At 50.5% G+C, this 23,991-nt stretch overlaps 2 protein-coding genes across 3 annotated transcripts; both read left to right on the forward strand.

The window, feature by feature from the left end:
- The first annotated feature begins 4,417 nt into the window (after nucleotides 1-4,417).
- cnga1b (cyclic nucleotide gated channel subunit alpha 1b) lies at nucleotides 4,418-12,156 on the forward strand. The gene is made up of 15 exons (XM_088015580.1): nucleotides 4,418-4,700; nucleotides 6,684-6,790; nucleotides 6,896-6,967; nucleotides 7,053-7,106; nucleotides 7,191-7,313; nucleotides 7,386-7,490; nucleotides 8,612-8,718; nucleotides 8,798-8,972; nucleotides 9,425-9,561; nucleotides 9,632-9,804; nucleotides 10,088-10,213; nucleotides 10,436-10,588; nucleotides 10,670-10,901; nucleotides 10,973-11,148; nucleotides 11,229-12,156. Exons 2-15 carry the CDS (start codon nucleotides 6,702-6,704, stop codon nucleotides 11,469-11,471), a joined length of 1,965 nt encoding a protein of 654 aa, XP_087871706.1. The 5' UTR covers nucleotides 4,418-4,700; nucleotides 6,684-6,701; the 3' UTR covers nucleotides 11,472-12,156.
- Nucleotides 12,157-12,619: 463 nt separating this feature from the next.
- Nucleotides 12,620-23,176, forward strand: nfxl1 (nuclear transcription factor, X-box binding-like 1). Of its 2 annotated transcripts, XM_015007805.2 has the most exons (25): nucleotides 12,620-12,709; nucleotides 13,086-13,248; nucleotides 13,330-13,509; nucleotides 13,580-13,689; nucleotides 13,961-14,091; nucleotides 14,218-14,262; nucleotides 14,345-14,478; nucleotides 14,588-14,673; nucleotides 14,789-14,864; nucleotides 15,942-16,039; nucleotides 16,236-16,350; nucleotides 16,426-16,550; nucleotides 16,671-16,793; nucleotides 16,879-16,969; nucleotides 18,454-18,574; nucleotides 18,650-18,806; nucleotides 18,884-18,975; nucleotides 19,881-19,902; nucleotides 20,185-20,307; nucleotides 20,379-20,533; nucleotides 20,605-20,674; nucleotides 21,372-21,476; nucleotides 22,143-22,223; nucleotides 22,466-22,519; nucleotides 22,642-23,176. In XM_015007805.2, the coding sequence occupies exons 1-25, from the start codon at nucleotides 12,662-12,664 to the stop codon at nucleotides 22,834-22,836; spliced, it is 2,700 nt and encodes an 899-aa protein (XP_014863291.2). In that variant the 5' UTR covers nucleotides 12,620-12,661; the 3' UTR covers nucleotides 22,837-23,176. The 2 variants fall into 2 exon arrangements, with proteins under 2 accessions (XP_014863291.2, XP_087871697.1); XM_088015571.1 differs by having other exon boundaries at nucleotides 13,086-13,509.
- Nucleotides 23,177-23,991: the final 815 nt, after the last annotated feature.

The raw sequence follows: 23,991 nt of genomic DNA on the forward strand, positions 1-23,991 counted from the left end.
TTCCAGACATTCAGGAGCCCCCCAGACATCCAGGAGCCCTCCAGACATTCAGGAGCCCTTCCAGACATCCAGAGGCCTCCAGACATCCAGGAGCCCTCCAGACATCCAGGGGCCTTAAGACATTCAGGGGCCTCCAGACATTCAGGGGCCTCCAGAAATTCAGGGCCCTCCAGACATTCAGGGCCCTCCAGACATTCAGGAGCCCTTCCAGACATTCAGGAGCCCTTCCAGACATTCAGGAGCCCCCCAGACATCCAGGAGCCCTCCAGACATTCAGGAGCCCTTCCAGACATCCAGAGGCCTCCAGACATCCAGGAGCCCTCCAGACATCCAGGGGCCTTAAGACATTCAGGGGCCTCCAGACATTCAGGGGCCTCCAGAAATTCAGGGCCCTCCAGACATTCAGGGCCCTCCAGACATTCAGGAGCCCTTCCAGACATTCAGGAGCCCTTCCAGACATTCAGGAGCCCCCCAGACATCCAGGAGCCCTCCAGACATTCAGGAGCCCTTCCAGACATCCAGAGGCCTCCAGACATCCAGGAGCCCTCCAGACATCCAGGGGCCTTAAGACATTCAGGGGCCTCCAGACATTCAGGGGCCTCCAGACATTCAGGGCCCTCCAGACATTCAGGGGCCTCCAGACATCCAGGGGCCCTCCAGACATTCAGGGGCCTTCCAGACATTCAGGAGTCCTCCAGACATCCAGGGCCCTCCAGACATCCAGGGGCCCTCCAGACATTCAGGGCCCTCCAGACATTCAGGGGCCTCCAGACATTCAGGGGCCTCCAGACATTCAGGGCCCTCCAGACATTCAGGAGCCTTCCAGACATTCAGGGGCCTTCCAGACATTCAGGAGCCTTCCAGACATTCAGGGCCCTCCAGACATTCAGGAGCCTTCCAGACATCCAGGGCCCTCCAGACATTCAGGAGCCTTCCAGACATTCAGGAGCCCTCCAGACATTCAGGAGCCTTCCAGACATTCAGGAGCCCTCCAGACATTCAGGGGCCTCCAGACATTCAGGGGCCTCCAGACATTCAGGGGCCTCCAGACATCCAGGGGCCCTCCAGACATTCAGGAGCCTTCCAGACATTCATGGCCCTCCAGACATTCAAGGGCCTCCAGACATTCAGGGGCCTCCAGACATTCAGGGGCCTCCAGACATTCAGGGGCCTCCAGACATCCAGGGGCCCTCCAGACATTCAGGGGCCTTCCAGACATTCAGGAGTCCTCCAGACATCCAGGGGCCTCCAGCAGGGGCGCTGCCAGGAATGTTGGGCCCCCTGCCCCTCGCGCAGCTGCTGTTACAATTTTTTGAGTCAATTTGACCCATAAAAAGCGTCACAATTTTAAAGACTTCATCTGACTTGTTTTCTTTGGTTCAATACTGATAAATAGCACAATATTTACTGCTCATGAATTTAACATCCAACAGTCCCACATCCAGTATGCAGGTAGGTTGCTTAAGTTTTTTCTATTAGTTTTAGATACTGAAATGTCTCTCCATGAGAAACAGTCAGAAGCAACGTGCAAAATATACATAAAACAATCCAGACTTCTAAAAATGCTATGTAGTTGCATTTTATTCAAGCTGCAGTACATAACTTTATATATCTTTTTTTTATCCGATTACTCGATTAATCATATGAATAATCGATGATTACTAAAATATTTGTTTACAACAGCCCTAGTTTTCTCCATATTTGTTAAAGCTGTCACCATGTCAGTTTGTTATGAGACAGATAATCTGGGGAAACAATCAATCCCCTCCATCTCCTTCCTGAATTACTATTACTGGTTAAAGTAATTCAATGTTCTGACCAAACCAACCAATCAGAACCAGTAGGAGGGTCTTAGTGCTGTCAATCATCCTCATTCACTCACTGCTAAATGTGCTAATGGTGGAAAAACAACTTATCAGGGTTAGGGTTAGAACTAGCTGTTAGAACAGTTAGTAACTCCTTTTAACATTTCCCCAGAACACCATCAGCAACCACAACGATCCTCCAACCTCGTCACACGCAGAGACCAGCTCTTCATCGACTTCTCTGCATCTACATTCAGGACGCCATCCAGGCTTTTACGATCAGAAGCAGGTGTGTGACGCCACCAATGATGTTGACAGGTGTGGGAGGTGCAGATGCCAATCTATGATCCCTCTGAGTCAGAGACGCTGTGTTTGTCCCTCTGTCCAGTCTGCAGCTCAGTCATCACCTCTGGAGTGTGGACCTCGATCCTGACCATGAGGGCCTCACCGACGCCGCCCACACCCAGCCTGTGGAGTCCAACACCGAGGTCTGGCTGGACGAGAAGATCTGGGTGGAGCTGAAGACCGACGGGCCGGATGGAGACCTGATCTCCGTGGTGACTGCTGGGCGACCAATCAGGAGTCAGACAGAGGGAGCCTGAGATATGACCGGATCAGAAACCGGTTTCACTGAACAGTTCAAGTCATCAGTGGGTCTGAATGTTTTCTGTAAGGACCCAGAGGGGATGGGGGTTAAAATCAACCTGCAGCTGTTTCCCCTCTGAGCCACCAGGAGGCGTAGTTACGGCTTCAGCTCCTTCATGTCGCTCTAGTTGGTTAATATCTGGTTTGGTTCTCGTTGGGTTGGGTCCGTCTCCACTGGCAGACCTCACCACAGGGTCAGTACGTGTTAGCATGTATTAGGGAGCCGGACGGGGAGCGAACAGGTTGACTCAGGGAGTCGACCAGATTCTGGAAGTCCTGATTGATGTACTCCTGTTTTGTGCCAACCCTGCTGACCCGACTGTGAAGGTGGAGGGAACTGGCGAAGGAACCTCCACCGGTTCTCCTTCAGCATGTTCCAGTTCTCCAGGAACGTCTGCATGCTGCAGCTCTGCATCAGGGAGGGAAACCGCTGCATCCCGGTAAACCTCTGAGTCCGGCAGACAATCAGATGAATATGCTGTCATCATCATGGATATAAGGTTTGGGTCTTTGGTTCTGAACTCTGACCTTTGGACCCAGAAATGTTCCTTTTGCTCTTTAACTTTCTGCTTTTTGTCTCCTTCTGTCCTGATTCTCCAGAAATGTAACGGAGATGCAGATCCACCCGGTCCAGATACAGAGCTCCGGCTACATCAGCATGGTTTGGACCGACGAGGTGGGACCAGGGTTCTGATGGGAACCTGGTCCCATCAGAACTACGGTCTGATGGACTACGGTTCTGGACTATGGTTCTGATGGGACCAGGGTTCTGATTGGGCCAGGGTTCTGATGGGACCAGGGTTCTGATGGGACTACGGTTTTGATCATTTATGGGTTTAAATCATTTAGTTTATTAATATTTTCATCAGTTCTGATGTTGGGTTGCAGGGAAAATGTTTCTGGTTGGAGGCTGAATTGTTCATGGTGTGATTATTGATTATTGATTATTGATGTCTGGTTCAGCATGTTGTAGAAATCACTTTAATAAAAACCTAAAAACTAAAACAAATGTTTCATTTTCTTTGTTTCTAAAAAAAATCACAATTTATCAAAAATGTACAAACTATTAAAGGAAAACGTTGGTAAAACTAACTGCAGGTGTTAGCAGTGTGTGTGTGTGTGTGTGTGTGTGGGTGTGTGTGTGTGTGTGTGTGTGTGCGTGTGCGTGTTATTTTCCTAATTTGCCACCAGAGGGCGCGGCTGCCCTGCAGCTGACAGGAAGTCAGAATATGAATATTATTGTAACCCAGATATGAGGAAACGACGGACTCTGATTGGTCGACGCTTCGTTTAACTTCATCAGCCTCGTTAACACACTCAGATAATTCCCAGTAAGCCAATCAAAGCTGCCGCCCCACCGTGTGTGTGTGTGTGTGTGTGTGTGTGTGTGTGTGTGTGTGTGTGTGTGTGTGTGTGTGTTATTAGTGTCCAGCGCTGACTCAGCAGGATTTCTGTAATCCAACCATCCTCACTTTTCACCCCTCCTCCTCTCCTCCTCTCCTCCTCTCCTCCTCTCCTCCTCTTCCTCACTTTCTGAGATTCTCTCTTCTTCTGAGTCGTTTTCCTTCCATCATCATCATCATCATCATCATCATCATCATCATCATCTCGCCCCTCCACCTGCTGATAACATTCAGCTGATTTAAACACACAGGAAGGTTCTGACCTAGAGCTCCACCTGCAGACCTGAACCTGGATCCTGGTTTAACCTGCCGAGGGTCCAGGTCCGTCCAGGTCCATCCTGGTCCATCCAGGTCCAGTCCAGGTCGTCCATCCTGGTCCATCCTGGTCCGTCCAGGTCCAGTCCATCCTGGTCCAGTCCAGGTCGTCCATCCTGGTCCATCCTGGTCCGTCCAGGTCCAGTCCATCCTGGTCCAGTCCAGGTCGTCCATCCTGGTCCATCCTGGTCCGTCCAGGTCCAGTCCATCCTGGTCCAGTCCAGATCGTCCATCCTGGTCCATCCCGGTCCAATCCGTCCCGGTCCAGTCCAGCCTCAGACGTATCATCCCTGCTATAATCCGTTTATCCCTGTCAGGGTGACAGAGGAGACTCCTGCAGGAACCGCTGCTCCTCTCCTTCCTCCTCTCGTGTTTCTCCCGTTTTCTCCTCGTTTCTCCTCTCTGGGTTCCTCTGGGGGTCGGGGTGTTTAGGAGGCTCTGCGTGGGGGGGCGCCCCGCTGTTTCCATGGTGATGTGTTTGGAGGGCAGTCGGGGGATCTAGGCCGCATAACCCGGGATTATCAGCTGACAGGTAAGGAGATAACGGGCAGAGGGACCAACGTTATGGACAGATTCATGGCTTTCATCGTCAGTCCGGTCTGACCTGAGGGAACCGATCCGTTTAGTCTGACCTGAAGGGTACTGGTCCTGTTAGTCTGACCTGAAGGGAACCGGTCTAGAGGGAACCGGTTAGTCTGACCTGAGGGAACTGGTCTGGTGGGAACCGGTCCAGTTAGTCTGACATGAAGGGAACCGGTCTAGAGGGAACCGGTTAGTCTGACCTGAGAGAACTGGTCTGGTGGGAACCGGTCCAGATATTCTGACCTGAGGGAACCGGTCCAGATGTTCTGCTGAGTCTGGAAACCAGCAGATCCACACAGGAAACTTCACCAGGTTGGAGTCAGACAGGAACAACTGCAGGGTAAAACATGATGGTCAAACCTCCATCAGAGCTTCCTGTGGAAATAATCTGCTTTAAAAACGTCTAAATATTCAAATTTATTCATAAACCAACATATAATCTGTGTTTTATGGGTTTTTAGCTGAAACTTGGACTTTGAGGACAGCAGGGATGAATCAGTTTATCATCAGAGGAAGCAGAGTTCAGATGGATCCAGGATTTATCTCTACATGAAGGAAATCATCTTTTAAATGATTTTAAACGTATTTCAGCCTCCAGGTGTTTCCTCGGCCTCCATGGCCCTCAGTGGCTCCACCAACCTGCTGGATCAACATGAACTCCATCATTTAGCTCCAGATGTTCAGATCCTTCCACCAACTCAAACCTTCACGTTTCTCATCATGCTCCTCAGTTTGTCCTTCAGTCGGTGTCTGAATTCAACAATAAACCTAAAGCAATAATCATCAGGTAACATTAAAGTGCTATGCCAACATGGTAATTAGCAGAGGCTAATGCTAAGGAGCCATACCATTCCGTCAGGCAGAAGCTAACTCTACAGCGGTACTCCAACATGGTAATTAGCAGAGGCTAATGCTAAAGTGCTATCCCACCATAGCATTGAGGGCTACGTTACAGTTAGCCCTTTCAAAACTGAATTATCGTTTCACATCTTATCCAGAAAAACTAGTTTAGGGGAAGTTAAAGTTTTCAAAGTTAGCAAAACATCTAAAACCCTAAATGTAAAATTAGCTGTGCTGCTAGCGCATTATCAGATTAGCAGAGAGCCCACCCCTGGACTAGGCCGTTCCAGCCCCTGAGTCTGATCTGAAACATCCCATAATACTTCAGGCTGCTGTCCTGATGGAAGGTGAACCTCCAGCCCAGTCTCATCTGATTTATCTCCATCCTGATCTTCCATCAGCTTCTTCATCCCCACAGCATGATGCTGCCACCACCATGCCTCATTGTGCAGGTGGTTTGTTAGGCTGAACCAGAAAAATCATCTGGAGACTTTGGCTACGGTTTTCTGGAGGTTTGCTTCGTCTCCTGGGGGGTTCTGGTGAACAGAACCTCTCATCATGTCTCTGATAGACTCAGTGATCTACAGCAGACTGAAGTCCTGATGTTTGACCTCTGACCCCTAAGGGTTCTTCAGAGACAAAGGACCATCAGACGGTTTCTGGATGAGTCGTTGTGTTGGTCAGGCTATAAACTGCATTCCTTGAGGCCAGACACACTCGAGCTAAATGTCTCACCAGCTGCAGTCCAGTTCTGCAGAGCTCTGATAACGAGCCAATAATGGATCAGGTGAAGCAGGTCTTAGGTCTCGGAGGAATCCTGCTTCAATCTGCTGTGTCATCACTGATGAAGGGAATCAGACATGATGAACAATTAGAAACCTTCAGTCTTTGCTCATATTGTGATCAGTGAGGTTGCATTAGAGGAGTCATGCTCAGGGATGATCGATTTGAATTTTAAAAATTCAGTTACGATCAGGATCCTGAAACTGTTTCCAGTTCAAATTCACCAGAAAAACCAACATATTCTCTAAAAGTCACCAAAACCTGAATGTTAAAGTAGATTTTAACCAAGAGCAACGTTCCTCCCTCTCAGCAGACCAACTGTATCACCATGGCGACGGTAGCACCTCTAATCCCCAGCATCGTGCTGCAGGACATGGAGGAGTGGGCGGAGCCAGGTGACGTCACAGAGGGGCTCAGGTGAGTTTCTCTGAGTCCTGGTGGAAACACCAGGTCTGGTTGGCCCTCCAGGCCAGCAGGGGGCAGTATCGGGGCTGGACCCTGATGTGTAACTTTGTTTTCCAGAAGATCCCAAAGAGCCGGAGCTGGAGCTCTGTTCAATGTCAACAACAGCAACAACAACGAGGAAGAGGAGGAGTAAGAAATATTCATTTAGATACAATTCATTAAGAAGACACCAGGTCACTTGTAACTAATGATAATAATTTAATCTGCTTCTCAGGGAGGAGAAGAAGAGGAAAAAGAAAGAGAAGAAAGAGAAAAAGGAGAAAAGAGAGTAAGTCTGACTGCTTTTCATCAGGACGGTGATGACTGATGTGGATTTCATCAAAGTTCAGTTTCTGTCTTCTGGCTTCCTCAGGAAGGAAAAGCAGGAGAAAAAGGAAAGGAAGGAGCAGAAACAGAAGGAGAAGGAAGAGAAAGAGAAGGAGAAACAGAAAGAGAAGGAGAAGCTGGAGAAAGAGAAGAAGGCCAAGGAGGAGGCGTAGGTTTACCGGAGCCCTGAAACCATAAAACGATGCCTCATGATTCACAGACTGATGTTTTCTGTCTGCAGGGCGAAAGAGATCACAGTGATCGATCCAGCTGGGAACACCTACTACCACTGGCTCTTCATCATCACCATCCCAGTCATGTACAACTGGACCCTGATCATAGCCAGGTACCAGATCATAGCCAGGTACCAGATTATAGCCAGGTACCAGATCATAGCCAGGTACCAGATTATAGCCAGATACCAGATTATAGCCAGATACCAGATTATAGCCAGGTACCGGATTATAGCCAGGTACCAGATTATAGCCAGGTACCAGACACACAGCAGGGAAACAAGGTCTATCAGCATCAGGTTCCTGTAGAGTCCAGCTGAACATGAGGTACCATCTTGTCCAGTTAGTCTGAGGCCGCAGCCAGAGTAGGGTGGAGTGGTGCCTTTAGATCAGGAATGACTCAATTGAAGGAGTTTCTCTTGCTCAAACTGAGAACTGAGACCAGCAGCTGTAATATGAGAGCAACACCAGTCTGCCATGGTGGAGCTGACAGGAAATACCAGCACCTACTTCATCATGGGGCAATGACTCGAGAAGAGTCAAAGGTTGATCTGCATCCTCTGTCTTGACTATGGTCATGAACCAAACCAAGGAACTGGCTGACAGAAGGAGAGTAGAGAAGTCATCAGCAGAAATTAGCTTCATCTAACAGGGAGGGTAGACTTCATGCTCCCACATACTCAGGTGCATTTTCTGTGAGCCCCTTGGACTCTGTCCACTGACGGTTGAGATTTCATAGTCGAGCATACTGATTGCCCCCATGTCTCATGTCAAATTCCTTTATTTCCCACGTTCTGAATGAATACTAGCAGGTTTGAAGACCAAGCTGGGGTCTGTCAGTCTCCAGGCATTATCAGATAAATCAACCTGAAGGACAGCAGATATTATCCTTAAATTACCGGTATAGTCCTGCTGACCTTATTTTTGGGCTGCAGAAAGACTAGCTGTTCCCTCTTTGTCAGTTTGAGACCTAGGACAATGTATTAGATCACAGAATCATGTTTGTATAATAAGATTTGAACATAAATGCAGTTTGACAGACAGCCCAAGCCTTTAATTGCCTCTAGTCAAGGCCAGTCAGTGGATACCAGGTATACTCTACCACAGGGATGGTACATTCAAGCCCTACTTTTCATTGCCAGTCTTAGTTTCAGCTGTTAGAGATGGTCACAGCTGGACCGTCTCCGGGTCTAACTGTCATATTGAAGAAGTCATACACTGTGTCTGTTTTCAGGGCTTGCTTTGAGGAGCTTCAGACCGACTACCTGATCATGTGGTTCATTGTGGACTTTATCTGTGACGTCATTTATATCATGGACATGGTTTTCAGAACCAGAACAGGTCTGAATACACTCTGACTAATATAATCAAGCAATTGTTTTCACACCTGTGTACTAACGAAGCATACATGTGACCGTAGGTTACCTGGAGCAGGGTTTACTGGTGAAAGACGAGCAGAAACTGCGTGAACGTTACATGAAAACCTTCCAGTTCAAACTGGATTTGGTCTCCATGATTCCCACTGACATCCTGTACCTCATTCTTGGTATCACCTACCCAGAGATCCGCCTCAACAAGCTTCTAAGGTTCAATAGGTAACCGAGACTCTCTTACTTGTTCATAAACGCTTGAATTTCTAGTTACAAGTAGTGGGAAATGAATCCAAGCATAGACAAAATGCCGACCACCATATTCATGGAAACAGTCTTAACACTGGACGTCAGATTTATTATCTTAGAAAGTTCAGGTTTCAGTTGGGTCCATTGGTGTCTCCATTGGTGTCTCCATTGTGTCTCCATTGGACCCACGTTTTCAAATAATTCCCTTCAGCTAGCCATCATTCAGTCTCGAGATCGTTATAGGTACATTTTTGTGATAATATTGCTGAAAAAATATAATCCATACACCTTCAGCTCCAAAGTTGGGACCACAGTGTGCCAGGCTTGAGTTTAGTCCATAATTTAGTCAGCCCTGTTTTACTCCAGTGGCAGGAGCTTATAACTTCTGGATCTCTGAACCGGTTTCACTTCCTGTGCCTCCATTTCAGGATGATGGAGTTCTTCCAGCGCACTGAGACCAGAACCAATTACCCCAATGCTCTACGTATCTCCAACCTTGTCATGTACATTCTCATCATCATCCACTGGAATGCCTGCCTGTACTACTCCTTCTCCAAAGCCATCGGTAGGGCATGTTGGTTCCTCTGAAATAAACCCTATTTATTCTAACTCTACTTACCAATTTTTCCCTTCAGGTTTTGGTTCTGACAGGTTCGTGTATCCCGACCCGACGGACCCTGAGTTTGGCCGTCTGGTGAGGAAGTACGCCTACAGTATGTACTGGTCCACGCTAACGCTCACCACCATTGGAGAAACGCCGCCCCCTGTGGAGAACTCAGAGTACTTCTTTGTTGTGACGGACTTCCTGGTGGGTTATTCCTTACAGAACCATAGGTTCTATTTGCCTTTATTCTTAGTTCTGTAATATTTACAACTTGGAAAGGAATTGGTGTGCGTCATGCTGAGTGACCGTGTCTTACTTCATAAAGATGGATGGATGTGAAAATGCACCTTCCCTGATAAAAGCATGAAGCTTTGTTGAAGCTTGTGGTTTCGGATGCGACAGAAATCCTAAGCTCTTATCAAAGCAATGTGAAGTCTAAAGACCTACCTGTCAGAAGTTATATAAATGGCTTGTTCCTGTCCTCCAGGTGGGTGTGCTGATTTTTGCCACCATTGTTGGTAACGTTGGCTCAATGATCACTAACATGAACGCTGCCAGAGCCGACTTCCAGGCCCGGATCGACGCCATCAAGCAGTACATGAGTTTCCGAAAGGTGCAGTTCCCTCTTTATGGGCTTCCCATTCCGTAAATCTATTCAAAGTTATTGTCTGCAAAGTCGCTGGAGGAACTTGAAGCAACTGGTTTGGGAGATCTTCCAACATTTGTAAAGTTAATCAGCAAACATCTTTAAACATCTGTACCTGTGAACCATAACTGCATTTCTTCTTGTCAAGGTAATGGAGTTATTCTAAAACCTTTTCTTCTTCCTCTGTAGGTAACTAAAGACCTGGAAAAGCGAGTGATTAAGTGGTTTGACTTCCTGTGGACCAATAAGAAGGCTGTGGATGAGAGAGAGGTTCTGAAGTACCTTCCTGACAAGCTAAGGGCTGAGATCGCCATCAACGTACATCTGGACACCCTGAAGAAGGTCTGTTCCTGTTTCAAGTTCCTCCTCTTTAGACAGAAGGACACAGACCTTTGGTAAAGATTCCTCTGGTTGCTTCCGCAGGTCCGGATCTTTGCGGACTGCGAGGCTGGTCTGTTGGTGGAGCTGGTGCTGAAGCTGCAGCCGCAGGTCTTCAGTCCAGGAGACTACATCTGCAAGAAGGGTGATATTGGCAGGGAGATGTACATCATCAAGGAAGGGAAGCTGGCTGTGGTTGCTGATGATGGCATCACGCAGTTCGTTGTTCTAAGTGAAGGAAGTTACTTTGGGGAGATCAGTATCCTGGCTATCAAAGGTGAGAGGTCATGAAGGACTGGAGGTCTCTCCTACAGAACCATTAGAAACACTTCCTCTTGGTGTCAACAGGTAGTAAGGCAGGAAACAGAAGGACAGCTAACATCAGGAGCATCGGGTACTCCGACCTCTTCTGTCTTTCCAAAGACGACCTGATGGAGGCGCTGACAGAGTATCCTGATGCTAAAGCTCTGCTGGAGGAGAAGGGACGGCAGATTCTGATGAAGGATGGACTGTTGGATCTGGAGGTATGGCCACAGGATGCGGCTTAGGGCACGAGGCTACTAAAGTGTTCCTGAAAGTAAAATGTTCTCTATTGGTCCACTAGTTGGCAGCCCAGGGCCCAGACCCCAAAGAGATCGAGGAGAAGGTGGACAGGATGACGAGCAACCTGGACACGCTGCAGACCCAGTACGCCCGGCTGCTGGCAGAACACGATGCGACTCACAGCAAACTCAAACACCGAGTCACCCGGCTGGAGAAGAAGCTGGCGCCGCCACGGGAGGACGCACCTGGTGATGCTCCGCCCCCTCCCACACCCGAGACCACCAAAGAAGAAGAGAAGAAATAAGAAGATGGTGGAGGACAGAAGAACTTGAGTTTTAGTTTGAGGATAAAAGGACTTGAAGGAGACGAGAAATTAGATAAATCCATAAATTCAACAAGATTCAAATTAAAGTTAATAAATATGTAATTATGGATCCTTAGATTTAAAGTCCTCTGAGTTAACGACTGTACAGTATTAATGCCCCGGTGCTGGGGACTGCTGAGGAGCCCTGGGAACACGTCCTGTTGGAAAGGAGACTCAGTGGATCCTGAAGGACGCAGCAGTCCAGAGGAGAAGGTTTCACCTGCGTGTAGTGTTTCTTCCTCATGTCTGAGAATAATTACAACATAAACTGTTGTAATTACTATGTAACATGTGAAACAGTACGTTGGCTGCTAGCTTGTCTGAACGTAGTGGAGAATCTTCACCCTGAGACCTGAATGCCAGTTGGTCTGAGGTTCATCCAGAACTGCCTGAGCGCTACAAACCCTCTAGATTTAATAACATAAATTCAACCAATGTCCATTTTTTCCAGGCATGCTTTAGTTTCCTGTTTATGGGCTGCAGACCAGAACCAGAGACTGGCATGTTCCTCCTGACCCAGGTGGATTCAGGACCAGGTCTTCTGGGCTTTAACTGATGCTTTTTAATGATGCAACATGTGATGGAGAAACTGTGCTGAAATAAATATATTTTATAAGAAAGTTAACACCCGCTTCTGTTCATTTCATATCCTGCTAAATACTATAGATTTAAAAAAACTACAAGCATGAGCATGGAAAACAACATTTAAATAAATCATTTTATGTTATGTGTTGTAATAATGACTGAAAACCCGATAAAATTTTACTGTAAAAATATTATTTAATATAACATTGTCTTTCTGTGTCCTCCTTAGCGCCCCCTGGCGGCCCCAATTTGAAAAACACTAGACTAATGAAGTAGGTTCACTAACTTCCACCAGACGGAGAATCAGGGTGCACTTACTTTGCCAAATGAAGTTGGTTTTACTGAGGGAATCAGATTTATTCAGATTTATTTACCCAGCAGAGAAACACACATGCGCAGATACAGAGTGACACGTCACAGTTCGTGTCTTCACGCGCGAGTTTGGTAGAGTTATGGGAGATGTAGTTTCAGTCCAACCAGATGTCTATGAGGCACCACCCCATTAAGAACTACAAGGCCCAGCATGCCCCTGCAGGTCAGTGCGCATGCGCAGCGGTGAGCGGCGTCCAGCGGCTCCTCTCTGCTCTGCTGAGGTGAGTTTTCCTTCTTTCTGCGGCTCTTCTGTTTGTTTCTGAGCTCTGAGGCTGAAGCTGCTGCCGCCGCTGCTTCAGCTAACTGCGCTGTATGTGCTTAAGAGGCAGTTACCGCCGGGGTTCGGCTGGTTCCGACGGCTTTCATCCGAACCTCAGCGGCTGTTAGCTTGTCTCTGTTAGCCTGGCTGACAGGTAATGTGACTCTGCTGGTTTAAGCCGGTTCCGAGAGGAAACGGCCCGGTCCGGGACAGAGGTAGAACCCAGGCTGGTGGTGGGGTCCATGTGGAGCCGAACCGAGCCCAGTTTCAGCTCCACACACCTGGCGCATGCGCACTGGTCCAGTTAGCTGTAACTCCAGGTTTTTCTGTCTGTACAGTCAGAGCCTGGAGGCGTTGCCATGGAGCCGGCCTGGAGACAGCAGGGCAGGGGCCGGGGCCGGGGTCAGGAGGGTCAAGGTGAGAGGCCCCGCCCCCTGCAGAAGGACAGGCCGGGGGTCCCAGCAGGACGGGGAGAGAAGACAAACCCTGGACCTGCCAAAGGTGATGAAGATCTGGGAGCCCCGTGGGTCAGAACCGGTCCAGGACTGATCCAGGACATCAACTGTATCCCTCTCTACGCAGATGAGTCGGTCCAGTCCAAGTTCGAGGAGATCCGGAGGTCCAACCAGGCCGCAGCCCAGCGCCTGGTGGAGAGCCGGGTCAGCTCCTCTTCCTCCGATGAAGATAACGATGATGATGATGGAGACGGACAGAGAGGAAGGATCCTGGAATCCACCTTTACCTCTTACACCAGCCAGACAGGTGAGCCCAGTTCTGCTCTGAGCGGGACCACCGTCTGGTTCAGGTTCTGACCCGTTCTCTCTCTGATCAGGCGGTGATGCGTCGGCTCTGACCAGAACCGGCCAGTACCTCAGCGACATGTTCCAGTCTGGAGCGCTCACCTGCCTGATCTGCATCGCCTCAGTCAAGAGGACGCAGCCGGTAGACACACACACCCTCACACACAGCCTCACACACACACTTAGGGTTTAGTCTTCCTGTCAGTCTGAACTCGGGGTTTAGTCCTCCTGTCAGTCTGAACTCGGGGTTTAGTCCTCCTGTCAGTCTGAACTCGGGGTTTAGTCCTCCTGTCAGTCTGAACTCAGGGTTTGTCCTCCTGTCAGTCTGAACTCGGGGTTTAGTCCTCCTGTCAGTCTGAACTCAGGGTTTGTCCTCCTGTCAGTCTGAACTCGGGGTTTTTCCACCTGTCCAGGTGTGGAGCTGCTCCGGCTGCTTCTCCCTCTTCCACCTGCCCTGCATCCAGAAGTGGGCCAGAGACTCGGTCTTCCTCATCTCCTCTGCCACCGATGAAGACTTTGGTCAGAAGCAGCATCCCTGGCCCTGGTGAGGAACACAGACTGCTACGTTCAGGCGGTTCTACCGTTTCAGTCATCTGATTGTAACTCAGATCACCCTGTGGTGCGTTCACTGCCTGCAGGAATGTTCTAACTCTCCTCATCCTCTCCTCAGTCCAAAGTGCAGAACTGAATATCCTCCCAGCGCCACGCCCAACAGGTAGACCTTTACTTTGACTGGTCCAAAGTCTGGCTCTGAGGTTCTGACCCGCTGGGCCCTCTTGTCTCCGTGTTGCGTTCAGGTACATGTGCTACTGCGGGAAGCTGCAGGACCCTCCAGCCGACCCCTGGCTGGTTCCTCACTCCTGCGGCTCCATCTGCCAGCAGGAGCTCAGACCCAGCTGTGGACACACCTGCTTGCTGCTCTGTCACCCTGGTAACTGCACACACCTGGATCTGATGCTGGTCACCGGCCAGAACCAGTCCTCAGTCAGCGGGCGCCATGGCAACCAGCCTAAACCTGTACCGTCTCTGCGTGTCTCCAGGTCCGTGTCCGCCATGTCCAAAGATGGTGTCCGTGTCCTGCTTGTGTGGCAAAGCTAAGCCCCTCCCCCGTCGCTGTAGCAACAAGGTAGCTGTCTGAAGGTGGTCGTGTCAGGCTCCTATGAGTCGTCAGTATGTTACCTGTTCGGCAAGGCGGCCATCTTGTTTCTGTCTCAGTTTTACATTGTTTTCTCTGTTTCCAGTCCTGGTCCTGCCAGCAGCAGTGTGGGAAGCTGCTGGCCTGTAAGCAGCACACCTGTACCCAGCTTTGTCACACAGGTAAACACACACCTGTACCCAGCTCTGTCACACAGGTAAACACACACCTGTACCGTGTCACACAGGTAAACACACACCTGCACCGTGTCACACAGGTAAACACACACCTGCACCGTGTCACACAGGTAAACACACACCTCTACCGTGTCACACAAGTAAACACACACCTGTACCGTGTCACACAGGTAAACACACACCTGTACCGTGTCACACAGGTAAACACACACCTGCACCGTGTCACACAGGTAAACACACACCTGTACCGTGTCACACAGGTAAACACACACCTGTACCCGGTGGTGAAGAATATTGCGGCCCAAATCTTCCAGGTGTGAATAATAGCATTAGCATCAGCATGCTAACTGGTTGGATGTTTTCCATATCAGTCCCTTTAATTTCAGGATTTTTCTGGATGGGAACAGTTTTGAGTCTTTTAAACCCATAATTGTCATAAAATGTTCCCCATTTTCATGACATGGATGATCGTTGTGTCACATCAGATGTTTTCCACTTTGGTCATCCATTTCATACAACTATAAAGTAATAATATGCATCAGAATCAGAGTCCAAGGACTTTGTTAGCTAGTTTCACCAGTCTGGAAGGACACTTAGCTTCTGTTAATATTTTTGTGTTTGTCAATATTGTAGCGGAGATTCTTGTTTAGCGGATTAGTGATCAGTGAACCTAACTTTTGGCTAGCTGACGATAAGTACTGCACATTTTAGATCCATTCTCTAATACAGTCATGGCAGCCATCTTGACAAATGTCCACTAGAAAAAACGAACAAAAAAAATAAACACAAGACCAAGAAAATATATATGATTTCTGTGGTTTGGCACCACACACAAGTAATTTTTCATGTTGGCCATCTTGAAAAATACAAAAATTATCAGAAAATTATATTTTTATGGGTCCAGTTTGCATGATATGACACCAGATGTATTCATTGTCAAATTCAACATGGCAGCCATGTTGAATTTTTCAGTGGCTCTGCTTCCAGTTAGATTCATGTATCAGCCTGTGAAACATTGTTGTGACCTCAAACTGACCTTCTGTGTGTGTGTGTGTGTGTCAGAGTGCCCCCCCTGTCCCAGGGTCAGCCTCCAGAGGTGTGTGTGTGGACGGCAGACAGCAGAGCGGCCCTGTGCCAGCCCCCGCTGGACCTGCCAGCAGGTATTGGTGCAGTACCAGTTCCAGCCACCAGGGGGAGCCAGAGCTCTAACAGCTCATCCTCATAGGAACAAATAGACTAATTAACGCAGCTCTGACGCCCCCTGCTGTCTAGAATCAGTATATATAAAAGGTCTGCTGGGTCCAGTTGACCCGATTGGACCTGGATTGGGTTTCTGACCCAGTGTTTGTGTGTCAGGTGTGTGGAGCGCATCTGTCCTGTGGGAACCACACCTGTGAGGAAGTGTGTCACGATGGAGCGTGTCCTCCATGTCCCCGCTCTGTCAGCAGATCCTGTCCCTGTGGGAAGACCAGTAAGAAACACGCACCGGGTTCTGCTGCGGTCCGGTTCTGGTTCTGGTGTTGAACTCATGTTTGTGTTTGTGTAGAGTCGTCTCTGCCGTGCACAGAGGAAGTGCCGCCCTGCGGCGACACGTGTGACCGCCGCCTGTCATGTCTGAAGCACACGTGTTCGATGCGATGCCACAGAGGGAGCTGCGAGACCTGCAGACAGGTCACACACACACACACACACACACACACACACACACACACACACACACACACACACACACACACACACACACACACGTTGTGCAGCAGCAGCAGTTGCAGTACCGCTGTCGTCCAGCAGGAGGTGGAGAAGGCGTGCCGCTGCGGGCGCCACAGGAAGCCGATGGCGTGCCATAAGGAGTACCTCTGTGACGCCAAGTGTCCTCAGACCAGGAACTGCCAGAGACACCAGTGCAGGAGGAAGGTCAGAGGTCATCTTTAGCCCCTCACCTGATGACCAGGTAGCAGTCCGGTTTAAACTCAGTTTCCCATGATGCTCTGTGTCTCAGTGTTGCCCTGGTAACTGCCCGCCCTGCGATCAGATCTGTGGTCGGACTCTGGGCTGCCGGAACCATAAGTGTCCCTCCGTCTGTCACCAAGGTAACGGCATCGATCAGTGATTATTTGATCAGCTGAAAAACTTCCAGGTAAATTTTCTTCATCTGTGACTCAGAAACAGAAAATAACATTCAGAAGGGAAACTTCCTGTTTCACCTGTCCTGCACCTTTACCCTGACCAGGAGTATTTGGACCAGAACATGAACAGAACCAGCCTTTGTTTTCTATAATAAATACATTTTTATTTCTCTCAGAGTTCTCAGAGTTCCATTCAGAGTTCAGATTAAAGGCCTTGTCTCCACGGTAACTGGAGGTCGGGCCGGGTTCTGCTGCGGTTCTGTTGATCCGTTTTGACCTGTTTCTCCTGGTCTCTGTGACCTGATTTACCCGGTCCGATCCGGTCCCAGAGCCTCCAGAACCTCCTCTGGCTGTCGGGTCGGTTCTGGCTGCTCCACTGAGCCTCAGCTGGAAGGCCACAGGTTGACCTCTGACCCCTGACACCTTCTGCAGCTCATTCAGCTGACATTTCCCCCGACTGATAAACACACACACTGATGAACACACACACACACACACTGATGAACACACACACACTGATGAACACACACACACTGATGAACACACACACACTGACTTACACACACACACTGACGAACACACACACACTGATGAACACACACACTGATGAACACACACACACTGATGAACACACACACACTGATGAACACACACACACTGATGAACACACACACACTGATGAACACACACACACTGACTTACACACACACACTGACGAACACACACACACTGATGAACACACACACTGATGAACACACACACTGATGAACACACACACACTGATGAACACACACACTGAGCTGAAGCAGAGAGAGAGCGAGTGTGTGTGTCAGTCAGTGTGTGTGTGTCTATGTGTGTGTGTGTGTGTCTCCATTGTTCCTGATAAACCATCTCAGCCTCTGATTGGCTCCCAGCAGCGTGCGGCCGTCTGCGTGCTGATTGGCTGCTCTGACCTTTCCGTTGCCGCGGCGATGCCTGACCGATAAGAGCTGAGCGCGTGGCGCTTTGTGTTTGTGTGGACCTGGTTCTGGTTCTGATGCCGGATCGGTCCAGTTAGTGAGTGTGTAACCTCTGACCTCTCAGACTGCAGTGTTGACGTGAGCCGGATCAGAACCAGAACCGTCTGTTATCTGGAGCAGGCGAGCCGGGCTGATCAGCTGCTGCCTCTGAGGCATTTTAATGAGCCCTGCAGTGGTTCTGACCGGGTCCAAACAGAACCGGCTGGGACCGGACCGGTTCTGATCACTGGCCTGAGCCTTCTCCTCCAGGTGCATGAAGTTCTGTTGAGGTTCTGGACCAGAATTCATCCTTGGTTCTGATCCAAAAGTTTTAGTCAAGAATATTCTGGTTCTGATCCGACTGGTCTGGTTCAGGTGTCTGTAGAACCTGGACTGGGTTCTACAGACCTCTGAAGTCGGTCCGGTTCCTGACCCGCTGTCCGTCCCCAGGAAGCTGCTACCCGTGTCCAGAGACGGTTCCGGTCCGCTGCAGCTGCGGCTCGTCGGTTCTGGTGGTTCCGTGCGGCCGAGAGCGCAGCACCAAGCCGCCCCGCTGCAGGGAGCCCTGCAGGTAGGTGTGGTACCAGGCCGGCCAGCCGGCGGTTCCGGAGGTCCGGCGGGTCGTCAGCGCTGTCTCTGCCCGCAGGCTGCCCCCCAGCTGCCACCACCGGGACGGGGAGCCCCACCGCTGCCACCCGGGGCCCTGCCCGCCCTGCGCGCGCCCCTGCCTGCTGCCGCTGCCCGGCTGCCGCCACGCCTGCCCCCAGCCCTGCCACGACCTGGTTCTGGTCCGGTCCCAGCAGGTAGGCCGTGGAAACCCCTCTGACCGGGTCTGAACCGGGTCCGATCGGAACCGACCGCTCTGCCTCTGTGTGTTCAGGTCCAGTTGGCCGGGCCGTGGGAGCAGCCGGCAGAACCGACCTTCATGAAGAAAGCGCTGCCCTGCCCGCCCTGCCAGGTCCCCATCCCCACGTAGGTACCGACCCGGTTCCGGTTCTGGTTCTGGTCAGACTGAAACAGCACAGATGTAAACTGAACTCACAGGAAGTGACCCGACTCTGAGCTCTGTGGTTCTGTGGTTCTGTTCACATGTTGATTATCTAGGTTACATTAACCTGGTGTGTTTACGTCCATGAGGCGGATCTGGTCTCTCTAGCTCTATGCTCTCTGTGTTCATGCTTGTTTTAACCAGAACCATCTGGTTCTGACTCAACCCGACCCAAAGCTGGAAGCTTCTGTTAGAATCAAACTGGGCCAGAAGCCAGATGAACAGCAGTCAGGTTCTGCTGGGCCTGGTTCTGTCATGACCCATTAGCGCTGGCGGCGCTGAGCCCGCCTGCCGGTTCTGATAGCAGTCATTAGTTCACCTCCGACCCAAACGGCAGCCGTCTGGTTCTGGAGGCGCCGCAGCAGCTCGCCCCCATCCTGGTTCTGGTTCTGGTCCAAACACCCAGCTCTGCGACAGCCTGGTTCTGGTTCTGATCTGGAGCTGTGCTCAGTCGGACCCTGGGGGTTGTTTGTCCTGTGAGAACAAAGTTCTGACTCCCTGCCAGGCCCGGATCTGGACCCGGTTCTGTTTGACCTCCCAGCTGGATCAGAGGGACGGTGGCGTCAGCAGCTGGAGGCGGGCCTTCAGAACCGCTGTGATCCGGGTCCAGGACAGAGCTCAAGCTGGGTTGGGTTCTGGCCCGGTTCCTGGGTTCTGCTCAGACTGCAGAGCGGTAACCGGGTCAGAGGTTGTGGTCAAACAGAACCAGAACAGTTCTGAGGTTGAAACAGACCGGACCAAGGTCCAGAACCATGTTCCTGCCAGCTGGACCGAGACCGGACCGTTCTCTGTCTCCTCCGCTCTGATGGTTTCTCTGTTTGTGTTTCAGGTCCTGCTTCGGGGAGCACGAGGTAAGAACCAGAACCAGAACCCGTTTCCTCCTGCTGTCTGTTCACTCTGCAGCAGAGTTCTGCTGAGTCCGACTTGTCGTCTCGGTTCCGGTCCGTATCTTCCTCCTCCTCCTCCTCCTATCTCTCCATCTCTGCTGTCGGCTCTTTGTTTTCTGTAAATGTCAGCCGCTGTCCTCCCAGCTCCTCTATCTGCTGCGACCTTCTCTGACCTTCTCTGACCTTCTGTGACCTTTGCGTCCCGGCCCGTCTGCTGCTCTAGCTGCTGGTTCTGTGTGTGTGCAGGTGAGCCCGGTCCCGTGTCACCGTCAGGGCCGTTTCTCCTGCGGTCGGGCCTGCGGGCGCCCGCTGGCCTGTGGGAACCACAGCTGCAGCCGGGAGTGCCACCTGGTTACCGACGGCAACCAGGTGAGACCGCCTCTCCTTGGTCAGAATGCAGCAGGAGGGGCGCCCCGTTAACCAATCGGATGTCCCCGCAGTGCGAGGCGTGTGAGGAAGGCTGTGGTAAGCCCCGCCCCCCCGGCTGCCCCCACCCCTGCCCCCGCCCCTGTCACCCTGGCGACTGCCCCCCCTGCAGCCAGATGCTCCGCCAGCGCTGCCACTGCCGGATCAGCACGCTCTACCTGGAGTGCAGGTGAGTGGGGTTTCCATGGCAACGCCATCCATCAGGGCCGTGCTGGGTCTGAACCAATCAGCTGTCTGCAGGAAGCTGACGGTCGCCGACGAGCCAACCAGGATCCAGCTGGGCTCCTGCAGCAACCAGTGTCCTAAAGAGGTACACACACACAGGGGGGGTTTCTGATTGGCTCGTTATGGAGCCACTTCCTGCTCTAAAGGAAGTGGCTCATGCATGTGGAGCATGTGGTCTTAAAGGGCCGGTGACACGTAAAACCAACTCATGTTTTAATGTTTTTCCTCATCAAAAACAAACCTCCAGTGCTGCTTTGATTCTTTTGTGCTTGATAAATCCTGTAATCTCCATGACAACCACTTAGTGTTTATAAACGCCTGATTGGACCGAGCCCCGCCTTCGAGACGCAGCTCCTCCCCCCCCAGCTAACAAACAGCTGGTGGGTCTGCTGTTACAGGGTTAATACAGGAGCCATGACTTCCTGGAGGCGGAGCTTCAGAAACGGAGCTTTTAAATGTACTGATATAGCTGTTAGCATTTTCCTAACAACTGAAGGTAACAGTTACTGGATGAGGCCATAAAATGGGTGTTAAACATGAGACCGGCCCTTTAAAGGTTTCTGCCTGCTGGAGCGAGGCCAGAGCTGCAGCCAATCAGAGGGCAGGATGCTTGGAGGTGGTCAGACGGGGGTCTGCTCTCAGACTCTCTGATCTAACAGCCGTGTTTAGAGACACATGGTTTGTTTTCTCTGCCTTCACTGGACCAGAACCCTCAGGCTGGACCCGGTTCTGTTGCTCTGCTCTGTCTGGAGCGCTGACTCTCTCTCTCTGTGTGTGTGTAGCTGAGCTGCGGCCATCGCTGCAAACAGGTGTGCCATCCAGGTGTGTGTGAGGAGACGTGTCAGCAGAAGGTGAAGCTCAGGTGTCCATGCAAGAGGATCAAGAAGGTAAACAGTCACCAACAACTTCCTGGTTCTGGTTCCTGTCTGATGGGTGGAGACGCTGCTGGAGGCCAGCAGGTCAAAGGTCAACACAAGAAGCATCAGTTTAACCCTCTGGGCTGGTTTCTCAGTCCCTGTTGGTCACAGCGATCAGCTGATCAGCTTGTAGCTGAGCTAATGTTTCATTTAGTGCCTTAGCATTTTTGAGGAGCTTTAAATAAATCATTTTTTCCAGATAAATTCTAAAGCTCTAATTTGCTGCTTTGTAAACATCTGTGTTGAAGTTTTGGTTTGTTGACTGTAGGATTCCTGAAGTAGTTCAACGTTTTATTCATGCTCTTATAGCGTTTTAGCTTCAGCTAACTCTAAATACCACATCAGTGTCGCGCTTTAGCATGAGCTAATGCTAGATACCATGTTGTTTTAGCGCTTTAGCATTAGCTTCCATAAGACCATGTCGGTCTTGCGGTTTAGCATAACTGTTTACTGTTAGCGTAGCTAACTGTTAGTTAGCAGTGTTAACCTTAAGGTTGTTAGATAGATGTGAAAATATCCAAATTATGTGAAATTAAAAAAACGGTAAATAAAAAACCCTTGTTGAAGTCATAAATCTGCATAAACCAGCCTCCTGATTGGCTGAGAGCGTCATGTGACCTTCAGCTGTCCTTTCAGGAAGTGATGTGTTCTCTGGCGGCTCAGAGCGAACTTCAGTGTGACCTCGTCTGCAAAGACCAGAAGAGGAAGGCCAGCCAGGTACACACACACACCTGGAGTCACACACACACACCTGGAGTCACACACACACACCTGGAGTCACACACACACACCTGGAGTCACACACACACACCTGGAGTCACACACACACACACACCTGGAGTCACACACACACACCTGGAGTCACACACACACACACACCTGGAGTCACACACACACACCTGGAGTCACACACACACACCTGGAGTCACACACCTGGTCTGACTGTGTTTGTCCTCCAGGTGAAGGAGGCGGAGCAACAAGCCGCCCTGGAGGAGGAGCAGAAGAAGCTTCAGGTCAGTCTGGAGGACAGCCGGGTTCTTAGAGGGAGGTTCGGTTCTGCTGATCCGACCTCTGGTCCATTAACCCGGTGCTGGTCCGGAGGTTTCATCCTGCCGTTCTCCCTCTGCTCCACCAGGAGGAGCTGGAGGCCTTTGAGAAGCGGCAGCAGCGAGGAGGTCGGAGGTCGAAGCGGCGCGGCCGGAGGGAGGAGGTGGACGAGGAGCAGGAGCGAGCCAGGAGGTGGAGGAGGAGGTGCACCACCTTCCTCCTGCTGCCACTGGGGGGCGCTCTGCTGTCTGCTGCTGCCTACTACCTGCTGATCCAGACTTGAGGGGTCAAAGGTCACCCCTGTCATCCAGAAGCTGCAGGACAAACGGGAACGGTTCATGTTTTCTTCTTCTTTGATTTAAATGAATCCTCCAGATCAGACGCTGGTCCTCCAGCTGGTGTTTCTTCCTCTTTTTCTTTATTTCCTGTTAACTTTGTAACTTTTCTTGCCTATCAAACTGAAAATGACCCCTAGAGCTCCACAGGAGGTCAAAAGGTCATCTGTGTTCAGACCAATCAGAGACGGCCGTTTCACAGAATACTGGAGAAAATGTTTTTCCTGTAAAATCTTTATTCTTTCATGATTTTCTTTCTGTTTTTGAGAAATAAACCATAAACTCTGACCTCTGACCTCCATGCTGCCATCATTGACCATCATGACCTCCTGACCCCAGCGGTCCGGTTTAAATCTGACCTTTTTGTTGACCCGTCTGGACGTTTAGCCGTCGGCCAGCAGGGGGCGACGATGAGCAGTGGAGACTTCATGTGTCTGTAAAGCAGCAGAACGTTCTGGTTCTGCCGGGTCCAAACGGCGATGGTTCTGCTGGAACGGCCGGGTCCAAACCTGCTGGTACCAAGGTCCGTTGGGTATTGTAAGGGAACCTCTGGTGCTCTGGAGGGACGCGCTGCTGCCTCATGTTCTGGTTCTGGTTCTGGTCCTCATCCACCAACCCGGATCAACCCTCCACTGGTTAGCGGGTCTCTAGGTCAACTGGGCCGTCTGGGTCTGACCGGGAAAGGCTGAAGAACCGGACCGACCCGGAACCAGAACCTTTATCAGTTCTGGATAGTGACTCGTTTCCTCAGTGAGGTCCACTCTGCCAGGACGCGACGCCAGACTGGAGCAGAGATCTGCGTTTCTGAACATCCCAGTTTAAATCCAGACTGGTTCTACTGGTTTTACCGGTTCTGCTGGTCCAGAACTGAGCGAAGACCCGGATGAGCCGAGTTTCCAGCCTTAATCTGGATGCAGATTAAAACATTCAGTTTAGATCAAAATCCAGAACCTAAACTGGAACCGACCAGAGTCTAGATCTAAATCCTGGTTTTAATCCAGATTAAAGTCCAGAACCAGAATCATAGTAAGTCCAGAACTAATCTTGATCTGAGCTAAGAGATGATTCTAGACCAGAACCAATCCAGACCCAAATGTTCACAT

The sequence above is a fragment of the Poecilia mexicana genome, unplaced genomic scaffold (genome assembly GCF_051168715.1).
Source record: "Poecilia mexicana isolate PSO_F unplaced genomic scaffold, ASM5116871v1 scaffold_18, whole genome shotgun sequence".
In the NCBI taxonomy this organism is placed as follows: domain Eukaryota; kingdom Metazoa; phylum Chordata; class Actinopteri; order Cyprinodontiformes; family Poeciliidae; genus Poecilia; species Poecilia mexicana.

What these genes read in the sequence shown, in the direction of transcription:
- cnga1b (XM_088015580.1), top strand. Translation starts at nt 6,702, where the DNA reads ATGGCGACGGTAGCACCTCTAATCCCCAGCATCGTGCTGCAGGACATG. An exon ending in AAGAAGGCCAAGGAGGAGGC is followed by an intron (nt 7,314 to 7,385) that starts GTAGGTTTACCG and finishes TTCTGTCTGCAG; the next exon opens with GGCGAAAGAGATCACAGTGA. An exon ending in AAGCTTCTAAGGTTCAATAG is followed by an intron (nt 8,973 to 9,424) that starts GTAACCGAGACT and finishes CCTCCATTTCAG; the next exon opens with GATGATGGAGTTCTTCCAGC.
- nfxl1 (XM_088015571.1), top strand. Translation starts at nt 12,662, where the DNA reads ATGCGCAGCGGTGAGCGGCGTCCAGCGGCTCCTCTCTGCTCTGCTGAG. An exon ending in CCTGCTTCGGGGAGCACGAG is followed by an intron (nt 19,903 to 20,184) that starts GTAAGAACCAGA and finishes GTGTGTGTGCAG; the next exon opens with GTGAGCCCGGTCCCGTGTCA. An exon ending in AGAAGAGGAAGGCCAGCCAG is followed by an intron (nt 22,224 to 22,465) that starts GTACACACACAC and finishes TTTGTCCTCCAG; the next exon opens with GTGAAGGAGGCGGAGCAACA.